At 32.3% G+C, this 12,146-nt stretch overlaps 2 protein-coding genes across 5 annotated transcripts in view; one reads left to right on the forward strand and one right to left on the reverse strand.

Annotated features, from left to right (window-relative positions):
* The window catches only part of LOC124356942 (ectonucleoside triphosphate diphosphohydrolase 5), a 48,368-nt gene extending 36,330 nt beyond the window's left edge, over positions 1 to 12,038 (reverse strand). The window contains exon 1 of one of the 3 annotated variants that reach the window (XM_046808269.1): positions 11,968 to 12,038. Coding sequence is in view for 2 of the 3 variants with exons in the window: in XM_046808267.1 (XP_046664223.1) it covers positions 4,431 to 4,484 (54 nt within the window). In the remaining variant the exon portion in view is untranslated. Of the gene's footprint in view, positions 1 to 4,430; positions 4,643 to 5,021; positions 5,199 to 11,967 lie in introns of those variants that run through there. The other 2 variants (XM_046808268.1, XM_046808267.1) reach the window with 2 other exon arrangements.
* Positions 5,288 to 12,146, forward strand: part of LOC124356943 (mitochondrial 2-oxodicarboxylate carrier) — a 43,394-nt gene continuing 36,535 nt past the window's right edge. Inside the window, exon 1 of one of the 2 annotated variants that reach the window (XM_046808270.1) lies at positions 5,288 to 5,436. The gene's annotated coding sequence lies outside the window, so the exon portion shown is untranslated. Of the gene's footprint in view, positions 5,437 to 5,512; positions 5,702 to 12,146 lie in introns of those variants that run through there. The other variant, XM_046808271.1, reaches the window with a different exon arrangement.

Raw genomic sequence — 12,146 nt, forward strand, 5'->3', positions numbered from 1 at the left:
AATAAATCTATCATATTTTCAGAACATATCAAAACTTAATTTTTGTTATATCTCGTAATTTTCTTTAACCAAAAATCAAAATTTATTGGGATTTTTTATTTATAATTTATGTCCAATGAATTATTTCAAGAGGCTGAAAATCAATGGAGGTACACAATATGTTTTTTGTATAATGTAAATCTAGGGCAGCAGTTCCATCTATAACTTCCTACTTCATCCACAGTACACAGTATAACCTAGTCTGGCATGGAAAAATATCAAGAAAAATGTATTACTGCTTAAAGAAATGTGGTGAGAATAGTTTCATACATTAAAAACTATTGACCCTATTGTAATAATGGAAGAAATTCCAATGGAGTTTTTTGTAGTAATTTCTCGTATAATATAACTGTTGTTGTCTCTATATGCCTAGAAATTGGAGGTTGTTTGTCTTCTAAATTATTGTTTTTGTTCGTTTGACTCTAATTGATAAGACTCAGTTTGCCCTTCTTTCTGAGTTGACAAACACTGTTATCCTCATAGTGTCATACTCTCTTAGTGTTAGTAGACCTGTGTTTTATTAGGGAAAACATTACACATCAAAGCAGTGAGGTACATCTCTAACTAGTGTACATTTTTCATTATATTTTGATGAAAGTTCACTCATTCTTGTGATTTTATTTTATTTAGTACAGATAATATTGTACTTACAAACAATTAGTCTGGCAGAAATAAATAAAAATTTTGTTTTTTTTGGGGGGGGGTATAATGTGACATAAACCAATTTGGAATAAAATTATACATATAACATTAGCCAACATATGTATGTATGTGTGTGTGTGTGCGCGCAATTCAAATCAAAACAGTTTGAACACAGACTGCAGTTATTTGTACAATATTTCATTGTTTTTTTTTTTAGTTTTGTTACTTTTTAAAGTAGGCTACACAATATAGAAATTCTAATTCACAATTGTAAAAAAATAAACAAAAAGTACACACACACACACACACACACACACACACACACACGCTGTCATGCACGTACTTACACATATTTTTAGCTAAATAACATATTATCTAAAATATTATATAAAATAAAATGCTCAAAGAAAATCAGGTACTTTGGGATTATACCGACCACACCCAGACATGAATCGTTATTTGACATTTTGCTTCTATTGATTACTAGATTAGCGTAGAACAATATTTCGTCAATATAAAATAGGAATTGTCTTATCGCAAACCCTTCCCCATCCTCAGACAGAGGTCAAAGTCAAGCGGTTTAGTAGATAACGTGATTGCAGAGTTTTGCTGCCCGTTCAGCTGGTGCGTCGCTTTGTTGTACTTCCGTGTTTTACCCCTACATTTCTCCAAACACAAAAAAATCAACAAAAAGAAACATTACCAAACAAAAACTAAACTCTTTGTTGAAAAAAAAACACTAAAAACTTGTTTTTATTTGATCATACTCCGCCACCCAAAATGCGAGTGCCTCCGGCCATCAGCGCTGGCTTCGGCATTTGGTGCTGCCCCGCGCTGATGTCAACGAAAGAAAAACATCCCTCGAGATAGTACCTATCAGTAAAATATCAAATTCTAGAGGAGCTGATCAGAAATATAAATTGAATTGTAATGGAAGGGCAATTATGTACCGTGCAAAATACTTAAATAATCATGTGATGCTGCGAGGCCAGCCGTAATCGGGATTCTCGAGAAAGATAAGATAACAGCGACAACAATACCGATCAAAATACCTGGAAATGCTTGTAATTTTGTAATTAAAGAGTTGTTTTTTCGTTCTATCATGTTTGTTTCTATAAATTTATATCTTTGTGTTCTTCATACTGGTGTGGTCGGTATAATCCCAAAGTACCGTAAATCATTAAATATCATATTTGAGAGAGAGAGAGAGAGCAAGCTTTAATCGAAATCATTAAGATCTGACAGGCTGCGTCATTTTTTACAAGTACAATCACATGCTATTTTTGATATTTAAAAGTCATGTTTGAGAGTTCTATATTCCAAACTATTACTTCAATTCATCATGTTTTAATGTAAATATTACAAAATAAGCATGTTACTCTTAGTTTTTCTCGTAGTATCATTTTGTTTATTACAGATTTAAAAAATACTATAAAATTTGTGAAAGATTTGTTGGTTCTAAGAGTAATCTTTGAGTATCAGACCCTGTGGTATGTTATATAGGCCTAACATATTACTGGAGATTATCTTGAGAGAGTTTGACATTTATCATCAGCATGATAGACACATCAGCTTGCACAAAAATTGTTAAAGGAATTTTAGATCAGACCTTATGAATTATGATGTGTTACATGTTGTGAATATTTCATTGTTATATAAAGTGGATGAAATATATCGACAAAATAAACATGAAATTACGAAAAACACACTTGAGAAGACATTTCTTAACACTCTAAATTTTGTTTTATGTATATATTAATAATCACGTACTATTTTATTCTTTGTTTAAAGTTTATTTATTTGTACTATTTTAATTGGAACCAAACCAACTATGACTTTCTAATAAATAAATGTAGTTTTGACATCCTCAGTACATGCAGAAAAAACATAGGGAATCACATTTCCTTAAAGCAGAGACTACGTAGCTGGCTCATGTCCGAAACCATCTACAGCCTGGATGAATTTATTGAGAGAGCAAGGAGTGCACGTCTCAGATGAACTTTTCCAAAATTCCAAACTATCTTCTAAAGTTTATTTCTCAGTTATGACTGTTTTAAATATTTGACGCTATACTGTTCTTTACGATCATGTAAATAAAGAGATTTGTTTATTGTCTATTGTCTACCATTGCAAATGGGTAGACAATGTTACAAATGTTGTAGAGGTTTGTTTTGTATGGTTATAACAATATAGCCAAACTAAAGTATTATTTTCTATATTATTAAATACTTTTATTGTTTTACATAAAACTATAGCTTCATTATAATACAATTTTAAAAGCCTATAACGTAATTCGGTTCAACATTATTGTTCCAAATTAATTAAAACAAAGCAAAATCATGTGTATGGTATTTGAATTGTAAATAGCCTACAATGGCGATGTAAGTGTTGTTTGCGTCACCGGGTGTCGGACACATTTATCCTCTAAAATAGTAATATGTAAGTAAATGTTACACTGTTTTGTTTATTACATTTTATAAATAGGGGAGATTTTATTAAGCAGCTTGGATACGTTATTAGATTGTTATTATATAACTATTCTGTATATTATTAAACTTCAATATTAGGCTTAGGCTATATAATAATTGTATGCAACAACAATTAAAATACGTTAACAACAAGACTAACACAAATACAAAAACAAAAGAAATTTGTGTAGGGTACGATAAGCGGACCCGGCTTTTTATATCGAAATTGGCAAACGATATTACTTAATCATAACCATCGATATAATAAATCGATACTGATTAATTATTTTGAACAATTAACTTCAATAATCTATACCAACAACTGTAAACACTTTCAAATAATACTCGTAGTTGTAATATTTCAATGTTATATAAGTAACATTTGATTATTAAAAATTGGAGTAAATTTTAGCAAACTATACGACATTGCTTTGAAAGATGATAAGCCACGTTTTTCGTGACTTCAACATGTTGGACTCGTATCGAGAAACCCATTATGTGAAATTTGTGGGAACAAAAAGGAACAACTGTAACTGTGAGAGGAGCAAATATGGTCGTCTTAAGTTTTCCTAATTTTGGTTTTATAATAATTTGTTTGATCACTGTAAATATTAAATTCATATTTTAATTTAAATCATATGATTGTTATTGAGGACTATAGATGCTTTATACTGATTGATGGTCTAGGATTTGAGATGCGAATGTTAGGTATCGATGATTACATTCTTCGATATAAAAAACGGGGTCGGCTTATCGTACCCTACCCAGAAGTTTAACAATAGCATTAAAATAGTAAAAACAATTTTGACCAAAACCTGTATATTTGAAATACTAATTTAAAATTCTTACAGTGTGCCTTGATAGCAGTGAGCAACCACTTTTGTGAAATACAGGAAAAGATTCTCCTTTAAGTCTTGTTCTTTAATATTTACATTAAACATTACTATAATTTATTAACAAATTGCTCATCTTTTGATAAAAACAATTGAAACACTTGATAAAACAACCCAATAACGAGTGTAGGCCACTTATAAATATAAATGAACAGTTTTTATTCATCATTAATTGTAATTTGAAATACCTATAACATAATTTGGTTCAACATTTTGGTTTCAGTAGTTTTAGATAGTAATCATGAATATCGAGGATTTGATTTTCACAAATATCGATGGTCTGATTGTCATTGGGCATGTTATTACATAATAGACAATGAATTTTTGAAATCGTAAGTTAATGGTGGTCAGAAAATTTAATATTAAACCAAACAAACAATTGACATACCTTCTCATAAGTTGGATACCTGGGATTTCTAGCCAAATGTACAAGAGACGACATTATTTTAATAGTAGGCCTAACAAAACTTGACTAGATTTAACTTTGGATAACTGCTTACACAGTTTCATGAAGATTAATTTGATAATATTAAATATATATCGCAAATATCACAGCTTTATATCACAACAGTGACACTATTAAAGTTGTATTTTGAACATACTGTAAACATAACCTCGAAATTATAAAAAATCGAGAGGGCAGTAATAATTTTGAAATATTATTGCAAAAGTTAGCTGACTTTTTATACAAATCTCCTATTCGAAAATTATACTTTCAATTGTGAAAACAAATTATAAAAAGTGCAAAAATCACACGTCACACAGTATACATAGGAACAACACTCTGCCTCTTGAACATTCAGACCTTTGTGAGGTGACTGGTGAGGTTATTCTTAGTACAAGAAATCAGCTGTTATAACTGTCAACCTACTATCAGTACTCAAACAAATTGAAAAATTCTCAATGCTTTCTAAGAATTACCTGTAAAATTATGCCTTAAATGTTTTAACAGAATTTTCGTGTAAATCTCTGAACTTACCTTTCTTCTCCGCACACTCATGTTTTCCTGAGACTCCTTCTTCTGTCAATAATGAGAGAGAGCCTAGTCCTCTACTCTACTACACCAAGAAACGAATGCCAGCTGAGGATGTTACTAGACTTTTATCTGTACATGAGTAGTCGTTGGTTCACTAAATGAAAATATAGACGGTTTGGCATGAAGTGCTCAACTTATTTGTCTGAAATCAGTTATCTTGTTTTTCTTCAAGCCTAAATTGTCAGATAAGAAAATTGGTAGGGGAGGTCATCTACGATAGGCTTAACCCTTTCCACTCCGTGTCGCCTCTGAAAGCAATAGGCACAGCGCGGTGCCGTTGTCGAACACTCACTAAGCATATCTCAAAACTGAACTGTGGCATTGGATAAGGAAGGATTAGCCTAATTTGATTTAACAAGTAAGTGACTTGCACTTTTGATACTGCCAAAAAAAACGTCAGTTTGTAAACATAACCTAAAAACTGGTGTAAATACACATAGTCTATTGTATAAATAAGTGAATAGTTCATCTCTTTTCTTCAGTACATTATCTGAAAGTAGTGTTAGAATAGTAAATAATTTTTATCTCTATTGGTAAACACAAATTCAGCCCTGGCAATATATTTGCTGGCAATTCATCTCTATCAACCCAAGATAACTCAGTGCTTTTACTGATCTAACCATGTACTGTAATCAAATTATTTTTTATATAAGTTCTGTATACTATTATACATAATATACACACATAATTTATGGTTATGTACCTTTTACTAATTATTATGTAGGCCTATTAGATAAGTTATATCTTGACCCTCTACCTGACTATATAAGAGTATAAGGTTTCTTGAGACTGTTACATTGCCTTTCTGAATCCTTATAAGTTTCTTTATGTGATTTGGCTCAACAGTTTTTTTATTATTAGGGGCAATTTTTTATACTAATATATGGTCGAAATAAAAGAAGATTTATACACCATCTTGTCAAAATTAACAATGGCAGATAGACTGTGTCAAACCTTCTTTAAAAACAATATTTTACTTCATAAAGTTAATGTATTTCTAAACAACAAATAATAGTTCATTAGTAAACTTAAATCAATTAATTACAATTGGATTTATTAGGCTACTACAAGATTCAGCTGGAGTACAATAAGCGGACCCGTTTTATTTATATTGATATTAACAAACTATATTACTAAAAAACAAACCATCGATATAGTAACCATTGGTATCACTAATGGATTTTGATTAAATAGTTAAAAAAAAAAATATATTTTTTGTCATCTGTATCAACTGTAAACACTTTTTCAGATAGGCTAATGAATAGGCATATAAAATTTTACTTTTTAATAAGTGACTTTGCTGAATTCTAAATGTCAACTTTAAAATTTAATTTAATTACCTTAAAAGATGGTAAAATGCGTTTTTCTTGGCAGCAAGATGTTGGTTTGGTACTGAGAAGCCTATTATGTGGATAACCATAGTCACAGACTTATGAAATGCTCAATTTTGGTTGAGTGAATGTGGTTCCGTGTATTTTTCCATCAACCGTTGTGACAACTTTTACTAATATTCAAATAGTCAAAAGCTAGTGGAGGGTCCTGAAACAGAGTTTTAAAAGTGGCATATCTACCAACCTGCTTGCTTATTATCTCTGTGAGTAGGTACAGAAGAATGATAAGCGGTTTTTTGATAAGAATAATCTGTGGTTTTTTGGAAAGGATGCTTTCAACCACTTTTTGAAAGCGATCATTGCTATTCAGAAGAAAACAAATAAGTAGTTCCACAACTTTCCTATTTTCTGTTCTATTTTTAACATCATTATTTATAAATTAATTATCAATAGATTACTTGAACCTTATTAAATCGTAATTTTAAATGTTATTTATGTTGTTATCACTTTGTTATTATCTGTGAGTGTTTCCTATTCCCTGTTCTATTTGTTTGTTTGATTGTTATGGCTCCTTTACTATTTATTAGATTGTCACTGTGTATAATATACTAATTATTTTAATTTCAATCATGATTGTTATTATGACTATAGATATGCAGATATCTATTGATAATCTAGTATTCTATTTATGAATCATACAAATACCTACTGGGTCATAAAATCATATAAAAACCGGGTTCGCTTATCGTACTCTGCCACAAGATTTTGTTCGCTTTGTTAATAGCAGATATATTACAGGTAGTGGTAGGTAACCCAGATTCAGGTAAACAGACACAGGGACAGCAAAAGGTTATAAGAGGAGCTTCATTATCATTAGATTACAGTTGTCTTATTTACTTTGAATTTCAAATACCTCTCAATTATTTTCTTTGCAGCTAGATGGAGGGATAAAATCTGGATTAGCGCCTTTTTTTTTGTTCTCTTAGGACAAGAAGCTTATGAATTGCACTTAGTCCTGTAAGAACCTTTGCGCTGCTTCCGAAGGGACAGAATATTCAGGATGGGTAAGGTTAGGGAGTAGGGGCCGCCTCCTATCGAGACCATGATGAAGAATTAGGGCACTACATCTCAAAGTCATGTCTCCCCGGAAGAAGGGGAGGCCAGCTCTGAACCAGCCTCTCCAGTCAATGTAGGTAGGGGGTGGCACAGCCTTGTTGAGGTTAACAAGAACCTCTGAGGTTAGGGAACAAACTCCACCAACTCCAACAGTCATCTCCCACAGTAGACTAGACCTATGGAATTGCCCATGAATCTCAGAATCTCAACATTTGCGGTTAGTGATGTGCCGCTACTGGACATCCAAAAGGTTGCCCAGATTGAAGTGGCACATCGGTTTTTGCTGTGCCCAGTGGTGGGTTCAACTGGTAGGTATAAACCAGCCAGAAGTGATTCCTGCTGGGTAGGATTAGCCCCTTAATCACCATCAAATAATACATCAATAACAGAGCAATATTTTCAAAATCATCTCAACTGAAAATTCTTCTTCAAACTTTTTATCTGTAGGACGAATATTGCTAAAATTATTTTCTTCCATTTTTTTTATAACCTTAAAAAAATTCTAAAAATAAGAAAATGATACAGTCAGACCAGCACTAGTACTGATTGTCAAAACAATTGGTATAGAGTGTTTGGTTAATCAATTTTCCGAATAATTGAACATTTCTAAATAGTCTACTTTTTTGTTAAGGGTAATGGTGAGGGTGGGTCGAAAATAATATATGTTCTTGGACTATAAATACATACTGTAATACTTATTAATGACTCACGTCAGTGATGTATTAAAGCTTGTATGATGCATACACACATAAATACATAGGGATTACACATACATTTTTTTATTTTGGTTTGCTTGCTTAAAAGATTTGAGAGATGTTTTTTTGTCATCAAGGTTTCAGAGGCGGTAGCTAAACATGTTGTAAAATAAAACTAAGCACCATATGTTTATATTTAGCTGACATTGCTAGACATTATACAGTACATCAAGCAACAGCAAAGACCATTAATATAACACTAATTTCAATTATGCAAAATGATGATAGGTTACAGGTGGATGTGGAACAGTAACATAGCCGGAAAGCTGCGTCACCCGCTCTCCTGTCAGCCATTAGGGTTATTAATTTACCATCAGACCGCTTGTCCATTGTCAGCATAGCAAGAATTTTGTAATTAAACTATATTAGTCAGAAGCGTTTTCAGTTAATCAACATTTCAGATAATTGGTACTCTACTTTATTCCGAACTATAACGTACCAAAGATCTGAGCAAATACTTAGTATCACAAACTATAAGGTACCACAGATTACCCAGCAGGGATCACTTCTGGCTTGTTTATACCTTCCAATTTGAACCTACCACTGGGCACAACAAAAACCAATGTGTCACTTAAATCTGGGCAACCTTATGGATGTCCAAGAGTGGTACATCATTAACCGCAAATGTCGAGATTCAGGGGTGCAAGGGTAGGTCTAGACTACTGCGGGAAATGACTGTTGGAGATGGTGGGGTTTGTTCCCTAAGTATCAGAGGTTCTTGCTAGCCTCAACAAGGGTGTGCCACCCCCTGCCTGCTTTGACTGGAGAGGCTGGTTTAGAGCTGGCCTCCTCTTCTTATGGGGGGACATGCCTTTGAGATTAGTGCCTTGATTCTTCCTCATAGATCGTGATAGGAGGCGGCCTCTACCCCCTAACCTTACCCATCCTGAATATCCTGTCACTCCGGAAGCAGCACTAAGGTTCTTATAGAACTAATTGCAATTTGTAAGCTTCTTGTCCTAAGAGAACAAAAAACTACCACAAACCACTAGGTTTGAGATTATGGCCAATTCACTTCGCAACTAACAAACTTAGTCTGGAGAGGGGGTTTATACCTTACATGTTGCATTGTTGGGAGAAAGTACCTACTATGGTTAAGACATCTTGTCATGCAATGAGACCATACCATTAAAACGTTATATTTCCGAGATCTGATAGCCCTATAATTAGGGTTAAGGTTTAAGGATGGAAACAATAGTTTATTCCATATATCTTAGGGTAGACAACTCAAATTATTAGTAAAGAGTGAGACTTATTTTTAAAGCAAAGAATTTAGTTATTGGCATTTGTTACGGTTTTGGTGAATTTCACAGGGTTTAGAACACTTTTGTTAAACTGCTAACAGCTCTTTCACTGCTAAAATCTTCAGTTTTGGATAGTAAGCCTATCCCTTTGAGCACGATCATGTTACTGGTAGTATGTTCAATTTTCCCTGAATTGAGTTGAGCAAATATATGATTGAATCTTACATTTCCAACTTTACATCTTTGGGATAGGTTGTTCACAAAAGAAGGAATATTAAGTGCCATAAAGTCAATATACAGAATCTTTCAAGCAGCTTCAGGTACTTATTAGCACCGGCATAGTTACTCGTAATATTTAGTTACACTTCTGGCCAGAGGCATTTATGGTCAGACCTGGAATATTCATATGTTACTTGATAGACACTATCTCAAGGGATTATTTTGGTTAGTCAATGGCAGCGTGGGAACATTGTAAGATACTGCCATAGCCTTTTTATGATGGTACATTGATGTACAATATAGTACACTTCTGATAAGATTTTTGTAATAGAATATTTATCCGTTATTTAAGATTATTAGGCCTAATGAGTCAGTTGGCAAGCCTGATGATAAAAAGAACAGTTATTCCGAAAATAAAATATCCCTCACTCCATCATTGCTTCTCTCTCTACAAAGCACAAATCAGAAATGCCAAACTGATCTGTGATGAATTGATTGCCACTCTAATATTTGCAGACAGTGAGAGGGCGCAAATTAAAAGAAAACTTTGAATGAGTCAAATAAACATTTGTGATTGCAACCTTTACAGAGAAAAAAATGTTCACTGCTTCGGCTGATATAACAGGGTTGGTGGGTGGTAAGAAACACTCTACCAACCTAAATTATGTGAAATTCCCATTTTGCCTGGAGCCTTTAGCCAGATACACAAATAACATTTGCATGTTCCTAATGACCTTGAGGAACAGTCTAGCAACTGCTATTGGCCTGGAGTAATTCACTTATTCACACTTTTTTTCGCTCAGGGTTTCAAGAACCTGAGAAACCTCTCATTGCACTTAGTCCTAAAAGGCCTTGATTATTTAGACAGTAAAAATGGGTTATCTTACTTTAAAGACAATCTTGTGGAGCAATCTTGTGTTTTTTTCAGACTTATTCTTTAAATAAATAGGTACCTTTTTATTGTATTATATTGGTTTTTATGAAATTTTGCTGTTTTAATGTGTTTATGGCCGCCATTCTGGAATCAATACAATTTTTATATCCAGAATTAATTATTTATTATACAAAAATCTGTGCAAAACTTAAACCACCCATGTGAACTAGGGCTTTTTAAGTAATAAAAGACAGGCACAAAGAAAAGAAATAGGGATAATTGTGATCACAAGAACTTGTTTCTTTATTTTAATCCGTTTAATCATTTGCCTAAGTTTGGCTAATCACTTCTGACACAATCCATTTATATGTTTGATACCAAAGTGTAATTAGGATTCAAAACATTAATTTTGCAAGTAAATATGAAAAGTTCTTGGCTGACATTTAAATTTCTATTACTTAAACCACAATACTTTGTGGTAAAAACCTAATAATCTTTTGTAAATTTGTGTTGTGTAAGTATTGGTTGCTAATACTAAACTTGTTATACTTAGTTAAATAGTGTATCTTTTTTTTAATAGACCACCATTGTGATCTTTGAAACTATAAATCTGACAGCATATTTAAATGGGGAACCTTTCCTTGTGTTTAGAGACATTTAAAAATATCTACATCAAACTTTGAAAACTGCCATAATTTTCCATTATGATTGTCAACTTTGTTTTTTCTCATGGAACATCCTGTATTTTATTATTTACAAGGGTAAAAGTAATTTTAAGATTTTATTCCTTGAACTTTTTTGATATTTTTATGAATAACGGAGATACAAGAGCTCAAAGTGCTGACATTTCTTATGGAGTTTAACATTTAGAGAATGCCTTTTTAAATATTCATCAATTTTCATGTTCTAAACTGTAAATATAACATTTTAAATTGGGAAAGCTAATTTAAATTTCAATTATTAAAAAAATTGTTGGAACAGAAGAGTCTTAAAATTATTATTATGTTTGAAAATTATAATACAAAACAAAGTATTCCATTTTTATTTAGTGTTGTTTTCTTCAATTGAATTCATTTAGAAATATATTTTTCTGTTCATAGTAGAAGCCATTTGAATTAAGTTTATTTGATACCAATATCAACACTTAGTTTTTTAAATTAATATTGTCTTTTGTTTAGTTATATTTTTTTATTGTGGGAATACAAGTTTTATTCACTATAAATTCACCTATAAAGCTTGTTAGACGATCTGTTCTGCATGTCTTCTCCAATGTAGACAGATGAATATCACCATAATACAATATACATATATAATACATATGTGTGAAGAAAACAAGCCTAAATAACTCACATCATATGCTGTGTTGGTAACTGTATTGCACAGACTGAGAGAAACGAGTGTTCTCTTTTCATGTGAGTGAATTCTTGTTCACAAGTGACACTGAACTATTACGGCCAGTCTTGATTGGCTGTCTCACTGTGATTTGATAAAACAAGCCATAAAGAGATAAGCTAACAGGTTGCTCTGTC

Source organism: Homalodisca vitripennis, chromosome 3 (assembly GCF_021130785.1).
Source record: "Homalodisca vitripennis isolate AUS2020 chromosome 3, UT_GWSS_2.1, whole genome shotgun sequence".
NCBI lineage: Eukaryota > Metazoa > Arthropoda > Insecta > Hemiptera > Cicadellidae > Homalodisca > Homalodisca vitripennis.